This window comes from Mauremys reevesii, linkage group 16 (assembly GCF_016161935.1).
Source record: "Mauremys reevesii isolate NIE-2019 linkage group 16, ASM1616193v1, whole genome shotgun sequence".
Taxonomy (NCBI): domain Eukaryota; kingdom Metazoa; phylum Chordata; order Testudines; family Geoemydidae; genus Mauremys; species Mauremys reevesii.
Genome location: NC_052638.1, coordinates 41,058,690 through 41,079,090, shown reverse-complemented (window position 1 = coordinate 41,079,090; position 20,401 = coordinate 41,058,690). Strand labels below are relative to the sequence as shown.

The 20,401-nt window shown below is 64.0% G+C and overlaps 1 protein-coding gene across 2 annotated transcripts; it reads right to left on the bottom strand.

The window, feature by feature from the left end:
• Positions 1–2,136: 2,136 nt before the first annotated feature.
• Positions 2,137–20,261, bottom strand: DPEP1 (dipeptidase 1). 2 transcript variants are annotated; one of them, XM_039502556.1, is made up of 10 exons: positions 19,926–20,261; positions 12,025–12,157; positions 11,129–11,261; positions 8,140–8,290; positions 7,824–7,893; positions 6,567–6,743; positions 5,543–5,630; positions 5,382–5,457; positions 3,834–3,969; positions 2,137–2,682 (listed from the first exon to the last, which is right to left on the bottom strand). In XM_039502556.1, exons 1-10 carry the CDS (start codon positions 20,192–20,194, stop codon positions 2,512–2,514), a joined length of 1,404 nt encoding a protein of 467 aa, XP_039358490.1. In that variant the 5' UTR covers positions 20,195–20,261; the 3' UTR covers positions 2,137–2,511. The 2 variants fall into 2 exon arrangements, with proteins under 2 accessions (XP_039358490.1, XP_039358489.1); XM_039502555.1 differs by lacking the exon at positions 19,926–20,261 and adding an exon at positions 15,712–16,103.
• Between the last annotated feature and the right edge of the window lie 140 nt (positions 20,262–20,401).

The following is a 20,401-nucleotide window of genomic DNA, read 5'->3' as shown; positions in this document are numbered from 1 at the left end:
CTGGCCTGTCTCAGTCTGACCCCGGCTCGGGGAGGGAATCCACCAGCCCTGCCTCTCAATGGGCTCTTGCCAGGCTGCTCCTGCTCCTTGTGTGACATGGAGCTTTCTGCCCCCCCCCCCCCTTGATGCTCGATTTACCTGGCTCGGCCAAGCACTAGCAAACATCTTGTAAGGAAGAGTCATGCCCTGGCCCCAGGGGCTGGACGGGGATCCCTAACCTATCTTCTCCAGCTCTGATTTCTGGCACCGTTGCACCTTTCCGAAGGACCCAGGCAGCCCCATGCTGCCATGGATGGGGAGAGAACCCTCCCCACCGTACCTTGCTCCTCAGAGGCAGTGTCGTGGGTGCTGTAATTCGCTGTACCGCGCAGGGGAGCCCTCTGCTAAGCAATGCGCTTCTCTCCTGCTGCCTCTCCCCCTGCTGGCTACAGGTCCCAGGAGGCTGCGTGCTGCAGATTCTTCACGTCTTCCTCTTGCATAGCAGAACTGAGCCTCTCAACCTGTTGCATCCAACTCTGCTACAGCAGGCGCTTGAGCCGTGCAGGATGTTTATCAAGATCATGGTCTTGCAGGCAGCTCTTGAGTATAAAACATACCTGTGGGCTGAGTGGCCAGGGGCTGCTGTGGTGTCAGCAAGTGTTGGGTGGGGAGGAACTTCCACACCCTAGCCAGTTCTGAGAGAACTTGTTCTTGGCTCCTCCTGGAAATGGTGGGTGGAGACGGTTCCTTATCTGGCTTGTCATCAAGAGTGGGTGCTGCAGGCTTTTCCTACTGATCCTTCAGCTGCTTCAGTTCCTTGCAGCTCCTGGGGTAGCTCCGTTCCTTGGTCCCCTCCGTTGACTGGTGCCCAGAGCCAATTCCCCAGCCCTGCATACGGGGGTTTGCAATGCAGAGAACTCTCGAGGACAGCAAAGCTCCTCAACAACCGAGCCAGGTCTAGTGTCAACCAGTGCAGGGAACAAGGCTCCCTTCCCCTGGCGGGAAGGCGGGGGGAGCCAGCACTGCCACTTCTGCAGGAGGCAGGAGGGGTCAGCAGCAGGGGCTGCTCGGGTCAGCATGGGCCATCAAACTGGAGGGCCGAATCCCACATCAGTAGGAGTTGGTGCCTTCAGCTCCAAGTACATGCAGCATGGCCCAGCAGGGGGCATCCCTTCACGGGAGCAGGGCCTGGGGATGCTGGCACTGCCAGGCTCAGGTGGGTCCCTGCTCTGCAGATACTGGAGGGCTCCAGACCTCAGCTCTGGCATTCTGGCCCCTCCCAGGGGAATACTAACCCTGTGTTGGGTGGGGTTTCCAGCCCCAGCCCTCTCTTTCCAGAGGCAGTGTGTGCCCTGCTGGCTTGTCCCAAGGCCCGGGCACTTGGTGAAAGCACCAGCATGGCTTCCGGGGGAGGTGGGGGAACTTTGAGCCTGACTCAACCCATTTAGCCCCCCACTCCGGGCTGAGCAGTGATGGGTCCCCCACCCCCACCAGCAGGCCCCTGAGCCAGGCTGGGGTTGAGTGGGGGATGAAAGGGCCACTGTCTGAGCGCCCCACTCCTCCATCTTGCAGCGGGGGTAGAAGGCTCCAGTGCCTGCCTCTCTGGAGGGGCCTGGTGAGGGGTAGGCAGAGGCCCAGGATCGCTATGTACCCTTGCCAGTTTCGCTGGCAGGTGGGGGCTCTGTACTGCAGCCAACTTGCAAATGCAACAGGAAGATAGCTCGCTTTGCGGGCTGTTTACCAGGTGTCCGTTGCCGCCTCCGCTGTAAAGACAGGCTGTTCTTTAAATGTTAGAGGAAATTGCTAACAGGATGATTGAGTGGCCAGCTAATTAGCTAATGATTAATGGCTGCACAGTGCCTTCACCATGTAAAGGCTGCCACAGATCCCCCCTGCTCTGCACTTGCAGCTGGGCTCTTCTCCCACCCTAGCCTTGTAGCCCCAAGGGCTGCTCGGCTCCACCTCTGGTGCCACAGGCGGGCTCTGCTCCAGGCCACCGAGCTTTGTCTTGGGAAGGACCAGGATAAAAGGCTCCTCTAAAGGGGCTTTTATCCAGGAGCCACGTCCTGCTCCTGCCTTCAGCCCGGTGGAAAGCTGGGGGCTGGCCTTGGGGAGGTGTGGCTGGTCCTAGGTCATAGACTAGACAGACAGCAGGGAGCGGAGCGGAGCCTCAGCTTTAATTCAGGCTTGCAGGTGCCAGCTGGGTGCCAAAGGGCAGAAGGGGGTGGGGACAGGGCTAAGTCGGGTTAGCTCAGCTGAGTGGGTTCAATCCCCAGGAAAAGCCGCATGGTGGCCAGAGGTGAACAGTGGGGCCTAGGCTGGGGCGTGGCCACTTAACCCGGCTTTGATCATGGCAGGACGACTGAACCTCACCCCCTGTGGGCCCAGTGAGAGTGGGGGGCGGCGGCGCAGCAGTGCTCTGCTGGGCTCCCCTGCAGGGCCAGCCCCAGAGCGGTGGGGAGTCCCCGGCACTCCCCCCTGCCCCCCCCAGGCTGGCTCAGAAGTGAGAAGGGGGGGTCTGCTTCCAGAGCTCTACAGGAGGAGGGAGTAAAGGAGGGGGACGATGAGAGCGGCTGGCAGCGTGCTGGGGGGGCTGGCGCTGTCACGGGCGGGGTACCCATAGCTGGTTCTGCACTGCCCTTCCAGTTCCTCGTACGCGATCGGCTCATCGTCAGGGGGCTCCTGGGACAGGCTGTCCCTCACCTAACGGGGAAAGGAAAGTCAGCCTCTCAGTGTGCTGCAGAGGGGGGCCAAGGAGCCAGGGGCCAGGGCTGGGGCTGTGCCGCGGAGCAGGGCTGGGGGCCGGGGCTGGGGCTGTGCCGCGGAGCAGGGCTGGGGGCCGGGGCTGTGCCGCGGAGCGGGCCTCGGTGGCGGCGGCTGGGGCGGTGCCGCGGAGCGGGGCTCGGAGCCGGGGACCGGGCCCGGGGCTGTGCCGCGGCGCGGGGCTCGGAGCCGGCGGCTGGGGCCGGGGCCGTGCCGCGGAGCGGGGCTCGGAGCCGGGGGCTGGGGCCGGGGCTGTGCCGCGGAGCGGGGCTCGGAGCCGGGGACCGGGGCTGTGCCGCGGAGCGGGGCTCGGAGCCGGCGGCTGGGGCTGGGGCTGTGCTGCGGAGCGGGGCTCGGAGCCGGCGGCTGGGGCTGGGGCTGTGCCGCGGAGCGGGGCTCGGAGCTGGGGCTGTGCCGCGAGCGGGCTCGAGCCGCGGCTGGGGCCGGGGCTGTGCCGCGGAGCGGGGCTCGGAGCCGGGGACCGGGGCCGGGGCTGTGCCGCGGAGCGGGGCTCGGAGCCGGGGGCCGGGGCTGTGCGCGAGCGGGGCTCGGGCAGCGGCTGGGGCTGGGGCTGTGCTGCGGAGCGGGGCTCGGAGCCGGCGGCTGGGGCTGGGGCTGTGCCGCGGAGCGGGGCTCGGAGCCGGGGGCTGGGGCTGTGCCGCGGGCGGGCTCGGGCAGCGGCTGGGGCCGGGCTGTGCAGCGCGGAGCGGGGCTCGAGCCGGGGCTGGGGCTGTGCCGTGGAGCGGGGCTCGGGCCGGGACGGGGCCGGGGCTGTGCCGAGCTCGGAGCTGGGGACCGGGGCCGGGCTGTGCGGGGCCGGGCTCGGGCCGAGCCGGCGCTCGGGGCCGCGGCGGGGCGGGGCAGAGCTGGGGGGCAGCGGGGCGGGATCAGGGCTGGCAGGTGCAGGGTGGGGGGCACAGAGCTGTGGGGCAGGCAGCACTGGCTGGATTGGGCAGGCCAGGCTGCAGCATGGTTCATGGAGATGTGCCCCCGTCCTGCGATGGCCCAGGCAGGCACCTGGCCCTGCAGTAAGGTGGGGTGTGGGGGGCGCAGCGCTCCGTGCAACGACTCTCCCATCTCTTCTCGCTCACCTCCTCCACCTTCTTGAAGACTCTCAGCAGGTTCACGGCAAGGGCAGCTTTCACTTCGGTTTCTGTCCAGTTCCTCCTCAGTAACTCAGCTATTAAGTCTGGGTATTTGGAAACATCCTCCAGCCCCTGGGGAACCCTGCAGGATGCCGGAAAGCACTGAGCTCACAGCTTGGGCTGGAGTTTAGCAGGCCAGCTGGAAGCACGGTGACCAGCCTGACCCCTGCGGAGCTCAGGCCACGGGACTCCCCTGCCTACGTGGTTCCCACGCTCAGCTGGCCCAACTTGCAAAGGTTTTGCACTCAGGGATCCTGGGGGTCAGCGGTTAGCGTGTGAGCCAGACAGAGCCAGGCTGCCTCAGGGGACGGCTTCCGGCATTGCAGGCAAGGGCCCAGGCAGCAGGGAGCGGATCCCTGTTGATTCTGGGGGACATCAGAAAGTCAAAAGGGGCAATGGGGGACACAGGAAGGCTGCCAGTGCTGTAGCACAGCCCTGCCTGGTTCATGGCCCCTACCAGTGCTTTCCCGGCTAACGCTTCTCCCAGCTCAGCTCTGCGTGTCCCGCCAGGAGTATGTCACTGGTACCAGCCTAGAGGGCTTATTTCCCCAGAGAAAAAAGAATGGGGGGAGAGGAAACTGGGGGTGTGCCCAGCCCCTGGCATGGGGGGCCCTGGTATGGGAAGGGAGGGGAAGGTGGGTTGCACAGAACCCTGGTGTGGGGGGAAGCTGCAGGGAATCCATGCCCTAGAGGGGCCTGGACACTATAGAGGGATGGGGCCCACAGGGAGCTGGTGGGGGGATGCCAGGAGCCCCTGGGATGTACCATGAGCTCAGCCCCCAGGAGCTATGAAGTGTGCGGCCCCCAGAGCCCCTCACTGGCAATGCGCCTTATTGCTAGCCCAGGCGTGGGACTCTTACTAATGGGTTCTGCCTTGGGGAGCCCCCTCCCCCAGCGCCCAAGCAGATGGGCCCCACAGCTGGGAGAGGCGGCGAGGCCTGCGAACAGGCACCCAGCCCAGGGCACTGTGGCGTCCAGGAGGTGCTGGGAGCTGGCTCACACAGGGCCTCCAGTCTGCGTGCGCTGCCCCGGAGGGAGAGACTCGCTCGGGATACCTTTGCGCAGGGCCCCTGAGCCGAGGGGCTGAGGTGGCCGGGGGGAGCTGCAGAGCCTTGGTACCAGGAGCTGCCCCAGGCCTTGGTTCCAGAGCTGGGGGCCGGGCAGGGGCCTGGTGCGGGGGGACGTTTCTTTCCTAGGCTCAGCGACCAGCCATGACCCGTTTCTGGGCAGCAAAGCAACCTGCAGCCCCTCGAGGCCTCGCCAGCGTCTCCCTGGAGCCCAGTGGGTGGAGGGAGACGCCGAGGCTCTGGGGCAAGCGCAGGGGAGGGGCCTGCAGGAGGGCAGGCCCCAGGTCAGCCTGCTCTGGGGTGCCGTGGGCCCCAGCCTGCGTGGCTGGGTGTGGCTCAGAGCTGGCCCTGCCAGTGCTGCGGGGGGCTGGCTGTTGTGTGGGGTTAGGAAGCTCTCCCCATCTCCCCTCCATGGGCCAGTCCTTACGTGGTCACGCCATCGTAGTCCCCGCCAAAGCCAACCGCCGCGGAGCCAGCCACCTTCTTGACGTGATCCAGGTGATCTGCGGGGGGACGTGCCAGAAGTGAGTGGGCAAGGCCCAGTGTGCGGGACCCCCCCACGTCCCTCAGGGCTGGCGCCAGACTCACCTGCGACCTGGGACAGGGTGGCAGCCTCCTTGTTGCAGGACACGTACAAGTTGTAGAAGTTCACCATCACCAGGCCGCCCGTCTGGTTCTGCAGGCGGAGACATGCGCGCATGGGCAGCGGGTGAACCCCCCTTTTGGGGAGGCTAGACAGCCGGCCCCACCCCCCACCTGCTGGAGCCCTGAGACCGCCCATGACCGGAGGAGCCCCGAGCCGCCCACTGGTCCGCCCCTGGCTGCACTGGCCGGCCTGACCCCCAAGCACTGGGCCACCAGCCAGCCCGTGCAGCTGCCTTGACCCCCGGAGTGGCCTAGGGAGAAGGGGAGAGAGGGCGGGGCCCTGGCCTGGGTTAGGGGAGCCTTAGCCGCCCATGGTACCCACCGCCCGTGCACACGAGTTCCTAAAGGCTGCAGCAGGTGAGGGCTCTCTGGGCCGGGCAGCCCAGTGCCCCAGTGCAGGAGGAGCCGGCGGTGGTGCTGCTCACTGTGCTCTCCAGGATGCTGCTTCCCATTCAGAGCCCTGGACCCTTCCTGCAGTGATCCAGCCGGCAGGCTGCACGAGGCACCGTCAGTGCCTCCAGCTCAGACACTTAGGTTCTCACTCCCAGTCTGATGTTACCACAGGCCGGGTTCCCACCCGTGGCCCCTCGTGTCTGGGATCCTGCCCCCATCCCCTTGCGCCCAGGTTCCCACCCCTAGCCCCTCATGCCAGGGATCCCCCCTGGACCCTTGCACCCAGGATCCTGCCCCCTCATGCCCAGGATCCCACCATGGGATCCTGCCCCTGGCCCCTCAAGCCCGGGATCTCGCCCCTGCCCGTAGCGCCTGGGCTCCCAGCAGGGCCTGCTATACCACATCCTTCCTGACCCCTGCTTGGGGGAGAGCACCGGTGGCTCGTGCCGGTTTTGCCTAGTGGCTGTCTCTGCAGGAGCTGCTCCTGTCCAAGAGCTGGTCCCTCTCTGCCTGAGTCGGCGCTGTCTGCCCAGGTCTCGTGTGCTCATCACTCTGCATGTCCAGGCCATCTTACCACCCTGCGGAGGATGTCATCAGGCACGTTGCGCCTGCTTCTGCAGAGCTCATAGGCTGACGAGTGGCTGAATATAACAGGAGCTTTGGAAACCTCCAGGGCGTCCTCCATTGTCTGCACAGACACGTGGGCCAGGTCGACCAGCATGCCCAGGCGGTTCATTTCCCGGACTACGCGCTAGGGGAGCGGATGAGAGACAGGTACTGAGTGTGCGTGCCCCTCCGGCTAGGCACAGGCCACAGCAGGGACAAGCTGGCCCCAGGGCCCTGCAGACTCTGAGCAGTGGGACCTGCATGTTCTCCTGGGCACCCCTTCTCACCCACTTAGCCTCACCCCACCTGCCCGAGTGAATGGGACCTCGCCCCCTCCCCCTGGGCGCGGCGCGGGGGGTCTGAGCCAGGGGACCTGCCCACTGAGGGGCCGGGGAGGCAGCGCATCGAACGGGGACGAGGGTAAGACAGGGCAGGGACAGGAGTGCCCACCTACGTGTCAACTTCCACCAGCTCACGCTTTCCTCTGGCCCCTGTGTCTGTGAGCTGCCCCGGCTGGCGGTGCCCTGCATGTGGGTAAATCGGGGTGAGCAGGGTTGGGGGAGACAGACGTGGCCTGGGCTGGGGACTCCATGGGCAGAGCCGTATGGCGCTTTAGGAATGGGACGGTGCAGTGGGGCAGACGGCAGGGCTCCGGGGGCCCTGGAGTAACATGGGGGGAGTCAGCCCACAGGATCTGAACTTCACCCCCCAGTGCCAGCCGAGAGCTGGGCAGTTGCACAGAAACCATCCGGCACTGGAGGTGAGCAGCAGCCAGGTTTCTCTGCCCTTGGCAAATCACAGGGGCCGCAGCTGAGCCTTGGCTAACCGGGGTCCTGGGGCAGGGGGATGACAATGGGGCACTAGGCGTCCCAGAGAGGCCGTGCGGCGGGGTCAGGAGTTTGCACTGCCAGGCTGCTGCTGGCCTGGAAACACTGCAGTGGCTTTGGGAACGTGGCCAGGGATTGGAAGCTGCCACAGTGGCAGCTGGGCTGGAACAGCCCCTGCAGCAGCACGCCTGGCGGGCCGTGCTCTGGGACGTGGCAGGAGCTGCCCCTGAGGTGCCAGCAGCGCCCCTTCCAGAACGGCCGGTCCCTGGCTGGAGAAGTGGGGGGGCTCTATCCCCTCCCCATCCCCACAAGGGCCTCCAGCTGAGAGCTCCCTGCCCCCTGTGTGGGCGTGGGGAGGTCGGCCTCCATTCCCTCAGGCAGGGGCCGTTCCCACTCACCTTCCCGAATTGCGACAGGCCGTTGTGGACGGGCTGCTCCTGGTCCGTGTCCACCAGCCAGTTGTCCACCCTGTGAGCCAGAGCACACGCATCAGGCCAGCTCCTGGAGAGCCCACGCGGCCTGAGCTACTTACTGGCCCTAGGCTGCTGCCCACCCCCGAGTGCCAGCACCGGGGCAGGAAGAGGCATTGGCCCTCTCTGGGCACCGGGACCTGCCCTGGGACTCACTCACCTGTAGGTCGTTCCAAACCCACCAGCCCCTGTTCTTCTGCCCCCTGCATCCCGACCCCACTGGGCCCAGCGCTGGGGTCCTTACCAGGGGGTGTTGCAGCTGTGGGTGAGGGTCATGTAGCGCACCCCCAGCCGGTAGAACATCCGCAGGGTGCCCAGGCTGCTGTCCATGGAGTGGCCGCCCTCCACGCCAATCAAGCTGGCAACCTTCTTTGCTCGGAAGGCGTCTTCTATGCCTGCAAGAGCAGCATTTCCCAGCCTGGAGTCAGGGGCAGGGGGAATCCCAGCCAGCCATGCCGGCTAATGGGTGCCAGGTCGCCCACTAGGGGGGTTGCCCCAGACCTGCTGAGCTCCCCTTCTGCCTGGCAGGCCCTAGCTACCCGTGTGACGAAGTGGGGCTGTTCTTAATGTTTCCTCTGAATACTGTGGGGGGGCCTCAGTTCTAGCCGACCTTCTGTCTCCTGGCAACTAATGGCCCAGGCCCTTCCCCCCCTGCAAGGGGATGCGAAAGGTGTGGGAGAACAAAGAGGTCAGGTGACCTCCGGGCCTGGGAAAGAGACACAGCCCAGAGAGGAGGGGCTGGAGGGGTCTTCAGTTGGGAGCTGGCTGAGGACGAGGAGTGAGGGCAGACGGGGTTGTCTGGCTCGCTGGGCCCCAGAATGGATCCAGCTGAGGGCTCTGATTCTCTGTACCTACAAGCTCTGTTTTAGACCATGTTCCTGTCATCTACTAAACCTCTGTTTTACTGGCTGGCTGAGAGTCACGTCTGACTGCGAAGCGAAGTGGGGGTGCAGGACCCTCTGGCTTCCCCAGGACCCTGCCGGGGCGGACTCGCTGGGGGAAGCGCACGGAGGGGCATATGCTGAATGCTCCAAGGAGAGACCCAGGAGGTGAAGCCGTGTGAGCTTCTTACTCTGCAGACAGTCTGCTCCAAGGGAGAGGAGGCTCCCCAAAGTCCTGACTGGCATCACCCGGGGACTTCGTGACAACCCTTGTAGGAGACCTCAGAGGGGCTGGCATCTGACAACCTGAGCTCCCTGCTACCGACTGCTGGAAACCTCAGTGGGCTTTGCACGGGGCAGGCACGTCTGCCGAGAGAGACGGCCCCCCAGACACACACATGGCAGGGTACCAGGGAACTACCTCCCTGTAGCGAGGTGGTCTGGTTCCCTGCCGCCCCGGAGAGGGATGAGCCTCTCTGGACACCAAAGTGGGAGGAGCCAGCGAACCCTGTGCCTGCCCCTCAGAAGTCAAGGTGCAGGACAGGAAATTCACGGAGTCCCCGGGCGATGCTCGGGAACTGCTCCCTACGAAGCCAGGCAGGACTCTGGGGAAGTCTCCTCTCTGTGAGCAGACTGTCTGCAGGGCGAGAAGCTCCCACGGCTTCCACCTTCCTGGGTCTGACCTTGGAGCATTCAGCATCCTCTGCCCCTCCGTGCGCTTCCCACAGCGAGTCTGCCCGGGCGGGGCCCTGGGGAAGCCAGAGGGTCCTGCAGCCCCACTTTGCAGTCAGACAGGACTCTCAGCCAGCCAGTAACACAGAGGTTTATTCAATGACAGGAACACGGGCTAAAACAGAGCTTGTAGGTACAGAGAACGGGACCCCTAGGCCGGGTCCATTCTGGGGGGCAGTGAGCCAGACCCCCACGTCTGCCCTCACTCCTTGTCCCCAGCCAGCTCCAGACTGACTCACCCTCCAGCCCCTCCTCCTCTGGGCTGTGTCCCTTTCCTGGGACAGCAGGTCACCTGAACTCTTTGTTCTCCAACACCTTCAGTTGGCACCTTTGTAGAGGAGGGGCTCAGGTCATTAGTTGCCAGGAGACAGAGTGTCGGCCATTTTCTGCCCAGCCAGCATCACATCTGCCCTCTAGGGCTGTGCAACAATCACACCCCCTTCTCCCACCACCTAGATACGTAAGAACGGCATAGGGGAAACTGAGGCACCCACACAGTATTCAGAGACAACATTATGAACATTCCCACTTCGTCACAGAAGTATAAAAGCCCAACTCCAGAGCTCATTTGGAACACAACCACAGCCTGTGGCGTAGCTGCCAGTTGGGAGACCACAGCAATTGGCAGCCGACCCGAGGACTGGCCAGACCAGCCAATGCCTGATGCTAGCCCGAGCCCAGAGACGCTGCCGAGCCAGCCGCGCGCCAGTTACCCCGAGGAGCTACCGAGCCAGCCGCACGCGTTACCCCGAGGCGCTGCCGAGCCAGCCGCGCGCCAGTTACCCCGAGGAGCTACCGAGCCAGCCGCGTGCCAGTTACCCCGAGGCGCTGCCGAGCCAGCCGCGCGCCAGTTACCCCGAGGAGCTGCCGAGCCAGCCGCGCGCCAGTTACCCCGAGGAGCTGCCGAGCCAGCCGCGTGCCAGTTACCCTGAGGAACCCATGGTGTGTGACCCCATGGAGGACGCCGTCCAGACCCGGGTACCTCTAGAGGGGGAAGTAGGAAGTAGCCTGGGGGCAGCCGACCCTAGTCTGGCTGCAGCACTGCCAGAGCCAATGTCCGCATGTTGCAGTCAGGATCCCACTGACACAGCAGCGGGTCCTCTGCCCCTGCTAGGGCCCCGGGCTGGGACGCGGTGGAGCGGGTGGGCCTGCGTCCGCCCTGCCACCCACCTAGCGGGTGCCAGTCACCCCCTCTCCCAGGCCGCCCGGAGCCAGCAGCCTGGGGGTTTGCTGTTCAGCTGTTTGCTCAGCCCTGCCCGAGGGCCTGTGCTACTGACTGCTTGTTGCCTGCCCTGACCCAGGGCCGGGGCCGGCTAATAGTGGCAGTTTGCCGCCCAGCCAGGCTAGTTCCCGGACACACCTGACCGAAGGAGTGAGGTGGTCTGGTTCCCCCCTGCCCCGGAGGGGGCACGAGCCCCGGCCGAACCCCCTACACTCCCCTATACAAGGGGCTGGCAAGGACCATGCCCTGGCAGGGTGCTGGGTGCAGCATGGCAGCGGCTGCTGGGCAGGGAGGTCCCCCTCACCCAGCTCATTCGGGGCTGGGACGCAGCACTGGCTGTCCTCGCTCCGCTCCTGCACCCCCCCGGAGCCGGGCAGGGGCCGCGCCCCATCGCTCACCTGTGCTGTTGGTGACACACACAAAGGCCTCGGGGTACTTGTCGCACATACGGTGAATGACATCGATCTGCTCCAGCGTTCGCTTCACCGCGTCTTTGTTCTGGGTATCGCAGGGCACGTAAGCCGCCCAGAACTGAGCAGGGAGACAAGGGGGGCATTAAGGAGCCTGGCCCTCCATGCGGGGCAACGCCGTGGGGCAGGGCAGCCTTCAGCTGCTCAGGCGGCTGCTTTGCTTCATTCATTGCCCCCTTCAACCCACACCCATCCCAGAGCCAGCTGTGGGGCTCGCTCGGTATCTGGGACTGGGTGGGCGGGCGACATGCACAAGCCGCCAGCTGCTGCCGCAGGGTTCTCACCAGGTGGGCACAGACCCAGAGAGGTCAGGCAGCTGCTGACGGCCACAGAGCGTCGGTAGCTCCTGGCTCCATCCCTGGGCTCAGAGCCTCTGGGACCTGCTGTGAAGGTGGCGAGGGAGGCCCTGCTTTGCCTGGGGGCTGGGCTGGATCCCCGGGCATCAGGGAGCCGGAGCCTGAGCATGGTGGAAGTGAAAGCAGCCGTGCTGGGGAAACGCAGGCAGTAGGTGGGTGACAGGGGCTGGCTTCCTCTGGCCCCAAGAAAACTCCAGCGATTGCTCAGCCGAGTGAGGGCCGGCTGCCCTGCCACCGGGGCTTTCCAGGGAGCAATCCTGCCGCACCGGGCTGAGTCAGACTCATAACGGCTCCTCGGCTGGATTGCGTCGGAAAGCCCTGCCTAGTCCATGCTCCTGGAGTCAGGGTTGTGTTCCCCTGCTCGGCTGCCTCCACGGGGGCGTGAGCGCTGCCGGTTGGAGGGGGGGGGGGCTTGCTGCGAGCGTGGCTGTGGCTCTGTGGGCTGTGCCCGTGGGATCTGCAGCCTACCTGCCCTCCCACGTGCCCGCTCCGCAGCTTGGGGATGTTGGTGTGGGTGTCGTTCAGCAGGGTGAGGTTTGCCGGTGCCACACTAAGCCTGTTGTTAAACTTTTTCAGCAGCTGCCAGGGGAGGTCGTTGTGTCTGGAAAGAAAGGGATGAAAGTGAGGGAGCCTGGGAGCCATGCTCCAGCACCCCCACATGGGGGGGAGCCCCACCCACCCTGCCTGACCCCTTGGGGCAGGGGATCTGAGTGGCTGGCATGAGCCCTCAGCCCCGGGAAGCCTGGGCATGGACTGTCACCAGGCAAGGCTGGCGCGTAGCACTACCCAAAAGGGTGAGCTGGTGCGAGGGGCAGCTCCTTGCGGGACAGATACTAGGGCTGGGCTGTGCCCCATGTTTGTAGGGGGGGCAGGTACCGACAGTTACACCGGGTCACCCCCGGCGTGGACGCAGGGTAACGGAGCTTTATTCTGCTGCTGGGACAGGACTAACCACACTCCTCTAAGCACATTTATCCCAGAGTAGCTGCGTTCACGGGTAACGCCAACAGAGCCCGGGCCTCGGCGGACAGGATGGCACCGGGGACCTCTGGAGCTTAGTGCATGAGCCTCTATTGCAGGAGTTAAGAGCCAGCTGGCTGGTAGCTCAGGCTGCAGCGCAGACTCATTAATTGCTCTCTCAGTGGTCTCGCTGCCGCTAGATGGGACAGGACACCACACCCAGGAGGTGTGTGGGTTACACACGCTCGGGGCTTGTACCTTTTCCATTGTGCCTGGACAGTCGAAGCAGCACAAGGTGCGTTTGTAGATGAGGCCTGGTGAGATTTAGTTCCTATACACGCAGGCTGGAGAGCTGTATCGGCCTGGGGGGCACCTGATACCCACCCCTTCCCCTGCACCTTGGCCCCCTTCTCTGCTGAGCATCGCCCCAGCTCTGTGTTTTCAGCCACTCCCACCGCAGCCCCGCAGCCGGCTGCAGCCAGCGTTTGGAACAGGGGTCACAACCGTAACCAACTCCTCTGGGCTAGTGCCATTGCTGCTGCCCACCCGACGCCCGCTTTTGTTGCTGTTACATGAGTTTCGAAGCAAGGGACGGCTTGGCACCTGCCCGCCCACCCGCCCGCACGCTCTCCTCCCGTCTCTGCGTGGCGGAGATGGGCCCCTCTCTGCACTGTGGCATGAGCGATGCCTGGGTGTCAGCTGGCTTCTGCACAGCCCGAGGGGAACGGCCACCCCCACTGTTCCCGTCCCCTGCTCAGCAAAGCACCCGGAGATCGCCGGGCCCCGGGCCTGGAGCTGGCTGGCCCCTCTGCGGCCAGCGAGACCTGAGCCGTAGCCCATGCAGCAGACACACCTTAGTCCTTCAGGTGCTGAGTGCCCAGGGCTGGCACCGGCTCCCCGGTTTGTGCCCTTTGCCTGCTGACCTGCCCCTGCCTCAGCTCGCAGCTGGCAGGTGCCTGGAACTTGCCTGCCCGTAGTAGAATCCCTCCGGCCACGGCTCCAGTCCCGAGCATGGCAACATCTGCCTCCTGCACCTCTGGGAGCCCTGCCCTGCTCTCCACATGTGAGCGGAGACACAGGAGCCAGGGACCCTCTGCCTCCTCCCTGGGGCTTCTCTCCCCTCCTTACACTAACCAGCCTGGGCAGAGGCCGGGCAGGAGGTCCCAGCAGCCCAGCTGAGGCCAATTAACCCTCGCAGTGCTGTCTCCAGCTTCACTAGACTTGTGTCTCTTCCCAGCGTCTGGAGCAAGGACTCTTTAGCCTAAGATCAAATGGCTTTTTCTGCAGGCTCCCAGCCCTGTTTGTGGTGGTGGCTGGAGCTGGCAGCTGGCAGGGGGCCGGGGACAAAGAGCTGTTCAGGTTGCCGGTGGCTTGGAGGCGGCCAGGAGGGAGCAGGGCTGGGCTGCAGGCAGATTAGGGAGCATGATACCCAGCCTGGTGCCCAAGCGCCTCATCCCCTGGAGCTCGGTGAGCCAGGGGCTGCAGCAGGGAGGACGCGGCGCCGCTGCAGGACCAGCTAGACAGGAAGAGCCAGATACCTGGTGGGTCGGGGGCGGGGGGGCGCCTTGAGGATGGGTCACATGCTGGGCCTTTGTCATTCCCAGCCTGAGCCAGTGGCCGGTGCCATCTCACTGCTCCGTCCCCCCCTTGCTCTTTGATGAGATGCCTGTTCCAGCTCCTGGGGGGCTGGGGAAGGCTCTTCTCTTGGCTAGGGGCATTGGAACAGAAATTATGTCTCCATCTCTCCTCGGCCCGCTGGCTGCACAGTCACGGCCCGGGCATGGACTGGGCTCTCTGCCGCCCACCTGTCAGCCTTGCTTGTGGCCAGGAGGCGCCGTTGGCTGAGAGCTGGATGTAGTTCTGGCAAGTCCCTGTAGTGAGGGGGCTCAGCAGTCCGGCCATTGCTGGGTGGGATTTGTTCTGCCCGTGACTCTCAGACCGGCGGCTCAGGTGCTTTCCCCTTTGGTTGTGCCCTGCCCCTGCCAGTCCCGGGGAGTGCACCGTGTTTGCTCTGGCGCTTTGCTGCACAAGGGCCCGGGCGTGTTTGCTGGTGGGGCAGGCATTCCCAGGAGGTGAATGCTCCTGTCTGGGTGCTGCTTAGGGGCGGGTGGGGATCAGCCCAGGTCTGCTCTGCAGCCTTTGTTTCTGGTTGTTTGCAGAACTGCAGATGGGAGGTGAAATCCTGCCCCAGTGAAGTCCAGGGGAGTTTTGCTGGTGATATCAATGGAGCATCCATAGGGTTTTATCCAGTTAGTGTAGGTGGACCTGAATTCCTCCCCATCCAGTACAGAGGGTTGGATGCTGTCCTCCTTCAGGAGTTCTCCTGGGGGTTGTGTCCAGGTAGTGGTTCCTCCTGTGCATAGGGTTGCCAACCCTCCCAGATTGACTGGGAGTCTACTGGAACTGGCATCGAGCTTCTGGTGACTACTGAAAGCAATCCAGGAGATTTTAATAGGCCGCTAAAAGTCCGGTTGGGGGCGCAGGGGGCTAAGGCAGGCTCCCTACCTGCCTTGGCTCACTGTGGTTCCCAGAAGGGACTGGCATCTCCAGCTCCCAGGCGGAGGTGTGGCCAGGGGGTCTCCACACGCTGCCCCGCCCCAAGTGCCGACTCCTCAGCTCCCATTGGCTGGGAACCATGGCCAATGGGAGCTGCAGGGCAGCACCTGCAGGCATGGGCAGCATGCAGAGCCACCTGGCTGTGCCTCCACTTGGGAGCCGGACATGCCGGTCGCTTCCGGGGAGCCGCCCGAGGTAAGTGCCCCCCAGCCTTCACCCCCCCCCATGCCCCAACTCCTGCCCCAGCCTTGAGCCCCCTCCTGCACCCAATCTCCCCCCTGCACCGCAACACCTTGATCCAAGCCCAGAGCCCCTTCCTGCAGCCCAAACCCTTTCTCTCCAGCCCCATCCCAGAGCCTGCACCCCAAGCCAGAGCCCTCACAACCCTCCCGCACCCCAACCCCCTGCCCCATCCTGGCGAAAGCAAGTGAGGGTCGGGGAGAGCGAGCGATGGAGGGAGGGGGGATGGAGAGAGCAGGCACAGGGCCTTTGAGAAGGGGTGGGGCGAGGGGGGGCTCAGGAAGGGGTGGGGCAGGGGTGTTTGTGCACAAGGCCCCTAGAGATTTTCTCATGGTGCTTTGCTAGCCAAGCTGAAACTCCCTGAAGGACTGTGGCTGAGGCTGACTGACTGTAACTCACGGCCTGTTCAATCTCTGTAGTAACATTTGACACTCATTGGGCTGTTTGGGGGCTTTCTCTGGCTGTCTTTCCCTCCCTGGCAGGAGGTTTCTAGATGAGGCACAGGCCTGCGCTTGGAGGCCTCTTTGCCTGCTGGTTCTTTTTCCTCTCGCACTGGACGGCTCGGCACGTGGATTCACTGAGGTCACACGTGTTTCCTCCAGTTCCATTTCTGTGAACAAAAAGCGTTGGGAAGGTGACGTAGCCGGCGCACATCCTCCCCTGCTGGCTGTTTCCCTCCGCGGGTGAAGCATTTCCTGGCAGGGAACCCATGGTGTGTGACCATCCTCCGGCCTTCCTGGAGGATGTTGTGGGACTGGCTGGCTGCCCTGTGACGCGGGTGCTGGGGGAGTTTGCTGCTGTTGCGCGGCAGTTCATAGAATCATAGAATCATAGAATTCAAGATCAGAAGGGACCATTATGATCATCTAGTCTGACCTCCTGCAAGATGCAGGCCACAAAAGCCGATCCACCCACTCCTTAAGCAAGTGACTCCTGCCCCATGCTGCAGAGGAAGGCGAAAAACCTCCAGGGCCACTCCCAATCTACCCTGGAGGAAAATTCCTTCCCGACCCCAAATATGGCGGTTGGTTGGGGCTGCGTTTGTACACTGGGGTGATGGCTCCGTCGTTGCCTGGCCCTGCAGCATGTGCCCGCATCTCAGCTGCCAGGAGCCAGGCTAGTGCTCCCCAGCGGCCCCTGGCACCCCCTTCACCCTCTCAGGCTTTCCCACCATGCACTTCCTTAGGGCTGCCAGTTTCGGCTGGGCGTACGCCTGGAGGTTTCATCACATGACATAAGCTTTAATTAAAGATTAACCATTCATTCCTGGAGATGCCAGGACATCCTGGAGCGTTGGCGACCTGATGTTCCTTTGGCCGCTGCCTAATCCCCAGCCGAAGGTGGCAGGGATGACACCGGCTGTTACCCAGCCTGCGTTCCAGAGCCGCCCGCCGGGGTAGTAGCAGGGGCTGTGTGCTAGTGACAGAGGCCTGGCCCCGGACTGCTCTGCAATGGGTCACGGGGCTGCGTGAACCAGAGCAGGAAACCAAGCCCCAGAAGAGCCGCTCCGCTGGCTTTGCTGCAGGGGCTCCTGGGAGCAGCTGACCCCAGGGAAATGGATTGGGGACCTCCTAGCTCTGTGCTCAAGGGCGCTGAATTAACTCTCTCACTGCCGGAGCACAGGCGGATACAGGCAGGGCTGTGTATCGCTCCGTGGAGGGAGGGCAGTGCCTGGCCTGGGAGCACGTGTGGCCCTGGCACAGGGGTGTTGTACAGCAGCCAGGAGGTAGCTGTGATGGTCTCAGACGTGTATGCAGAGACCCCTACCCCTGCCCCTGCTCAGCGTGTGAGAGAGCCCAGGCGAATGCCAGCACTTGGCCAAGCCACCATTCGGCCCTGACAGCAGCCAGAGGTGCCCAGATGTTCCTGTGTTACCGCCCAAAACTCCACCCAAGCCAGTCTCCCTGCGCCCCGCTGGAGCCAGAGGGGAATTGCCCAGCAAGCCCACGATGAGCTGAGAGTCTGGAGGAGTTTTTCTTTCCTGGAGTTTTGAGTGTTTCTCTTTCCTGGGTAAGAAACTAATCACAAGAACGAAGGCAGAGGGGTTCCGAGAGCCGATGGAAAACCCCGCAGGGAACTCCACAGGCCACGGCTCCAGCACTGCTCCTGGCAGCACCGACCTGCTCCAAGGCTTGGGGAGCCATGGGCAGGTGCCCAGGAGCTGTGTGGCACAGCGGGGTGGTTGGCAGCGGGCTCCTGCTCGGAGGGAGGCAGCTGCCGTTTGCCATGGTGCTCTCCTGGGGGTGGGGGTGGGGGTGGGGTTAGTTACTGAACTGGCTGCCTGTGAGTTTCCTCTCCTCTGGCCCTGCCCCGGCACCCCGGCTAGCTGCATTTGAGGCCAGCTTGGTACGTGTGCTCAGACACAGCTCATCCGCTCCCCGGGCCAGCGCAGGATTGCGCCCATGGTGGGGTTTCAGGAGTGGTCTCTCTTCACCTCGAACTGGCTCCTGTCCGGCCCCTGAGAACCGCCCTGGCTGCATGACATCAGCTTGCTGCCGGTTGCATCTGCCACTGCCGTCATTTAAGGAAGTGTCACGCAGCCGGGGGAAGCAAGGTGTGTGGCGCGACGGCGGGGGCTTCTTCCCCTTTCAGTCTGCAGGCGGCTCCCCTCCCACGTCACTCAGCACCAGACAGCCCTCGGGGGTTATTTCTGTCTCTGGTCACTGCGTGTCGGCCTGGGAGCTCACCCGGGATGATGTCTCCCTCTGTGCTGTGCCAGTGGGGCTGGGGCCCAGGAAAGAGGAGGGGTTCCTCTGGCTCTGTCAAGCACCAGCCTGTGGGGTCTCAGCCTGGGGGGACCCTCCTCCCTTTCTGTATAGCCGGGGGGGTCCTACCCCTTCTTTCTGGTGTAACCTGGGGACAGGGTGTGGAAGGGCTGAGGGCCCCTGCTCAGGCTCCTCAGGGAGTGGGGGGCCCAGGGCGACGCTGCCCAATTTGCAGCCCTCAACCTCTCTGAATGGGGTGAAGAGCCCAAGGGAAGGGGCTGACGAGGGGCTCACCCTGCAGTCCAGCCCCCCAGGGCCCGCCGGGACCGTGCCTGGCTCCTCACCGCTGCAGGCTTAGGTCAGTCTCCCATGGATATGGGGCAGCACCAGCCCTGCGAGCAGGACCAGCTCCACTGGCCCGACACACGCGGTTTGGTGCACCTGATGGGGGCTATGCTGGAGGGGCCCAAGGCAGGCCTGGGGGGGCACAAGCTGGGGACAGGAGCCCAGTAACGGAGCAGCAAGGGGAGGGGCGGCACCTGTCACTGGCAGAGTGACATGGGTGGAAGAGCCCCCTACCTCCGTGACTCCCCCTGGCTATGCAGGCCTGTTGCCTGCTCTGAATCTCTGGCAAGCCCAGAGCCTGAGTCTGTACCAGTAACAGTCCCCGTCCCGGCGCCCTGTGGCGGCTCTGGCCTTTGCCTCTAGCGCCGCTCGCAGATCAGCATCACACTTACCCCTCCTACCCCCAAAGCCAGTAACTGCAGCAGCCCCCTCCCCCCAGGCCGCACACCCGCCTGCCCGGCCAGGCCAGACCCTGCGCTTCGTCCCCCTCTGGGCTCTGGCTTGCTGTCTGCAGCAGCTCCAGGGACCCGGGCTTTCCTTAGTGCCAACGAGGCCGAGGGAAATACAGAAACACCGCTGGATAGCAGTGACCTCCTGGCGCGCACTGGGGATAGCAGCTCCTCTGGGGCAGTCCCAGCCGAGAGTGGGAAGCCCCGGTGGGTCCCTGTAGCCAAACCCTGCCTGTTAGAAAAATGACTCAGTGCTGGGGTTTCTCCTCCTGGTCCGACACAGCCCCCCAGCTTTGTGCCTGTCACACAACGGAACGGACGTGGTCCTTGGACCGACGCTCCCACCTGCCTTGGGGTCGCTCTGAGGTGCTCCCTGCCTGACCTCACAGGGTTCTCCCCCGGCTGGGAGCAGCCATGTTCCCCTGGCTGCGATGTGCCAGCAGGGCTGGGTTTCCCCTTTGTGTTTTGCAGTGAACTGATGGTGTAATGTAACATGGCCTGGCCCTGATAACCCACCACATGCAAATCCACCCCGCCCTCCCATTCCCCTGGGGCACGCCAGAAACCCCAGCGTTTCCCGTGGGGCACACGGAGCAGGTCCCTGTGGAGTTCTGAGCCGGGGGCTTCCCCAGGACTGGGCCACGCAGGGCTTTCATCGCTGGGGGTTTCTCAGGGAACTGAGAATCCTTGAGTGGGTAAGAAACTTTCCTGCTGGATAAAGCTGGTGCACCCTGGCTTCCCCTGAGCCAGGAGCTGCGCAGAGGGGACAACTCTACCCCTTGGCAAGGAAAAGCTCCTGGAAAGGCCAACCGCTCCCTCAGGAGCCGCGTGGTGCCAGGGTGGCAGGCAAGCTACCCCTGCCATGGAGAGCCTCTTGCGCCCAATGGGGACTCACTCCTGAGCCTGCATTTCCACTGCCTGAGTTTGGGAGCTGCTGTGCGCTCAGACTGGCCTGGCCTCGCGCCACGCAGTGCTGAGAATATATCCCCTGTCCAGCCCCAGGGTAAAACCTATCGCCCCGCTCCCTCTCTTGCAGAGCTCAGGCTTGTTCCCATCGGGGGGAGTTTCCCAACTTGCTGAGAGGAGGCAGGGAGCAGCAGGGGCTGGTACTTACCCGTCTATCAGAGGAGTCTGGGTCATGATTCTCTCTGCCTCTGCCCTGTAACGCTCTGCTGAGCAGAATGGGAAAATGGATACAAGCAAGTAGCTGCACAGCATTGGCTTCATGGTGGCCAGACAGCCCAGCCTTGGCTTCTGATTCCTCCACCTCCAACCCTGCGCCAGAGGGGTCCCTCCGGCTGGGCACAGAGACTTCTCTGCGTAAATGAGACTGTCTAGTCCAAGACCAAGATCTCCGAGATGTTCCTTTGATTGGGAGGTCATGTTCCTTGGAACCTGGCTTAGTCAATAAGTAACCATGCTGGATCATAAAGCAATCCGGAGCCATCTCTAGCCGGCTGCACCTTAGCCTTGCCATACATGATCTCTTCACAAAAGTGCCCTGTACAAAGCATTCAGGGCACACATGGGGCAACCCCCACACATGGTCTCGAAGCTCGGAGCCCATCCCGCTCAGAAACGTCATGTGCA

Bases quoted from the DNA above. Each gene is read 5' to 3' on its own strand.
- DPEP1 (XM_039502555.1), bottom strand. From the start codon at position 16,004: ATGCTTCACCCGCGGAGGGAAACAGCCAGCAGGGGAGGATGTGCGCCG. The intron at 11,262-12,024 runs GTAGGCTGCAGA...CTCCCTGCTCAG, and splicing joins GCGGGCACGTGGGAGGGCAG to TTCTGGGCGGCTTACGTGCC. The intron at 5,458-5,542 runs GTGAGTCTGGCG...GTCCCCCCGCAG, and splicing joins CACCCTGTCCCAGGTCGCAG to ATCACCTGGATCACGTCAAG.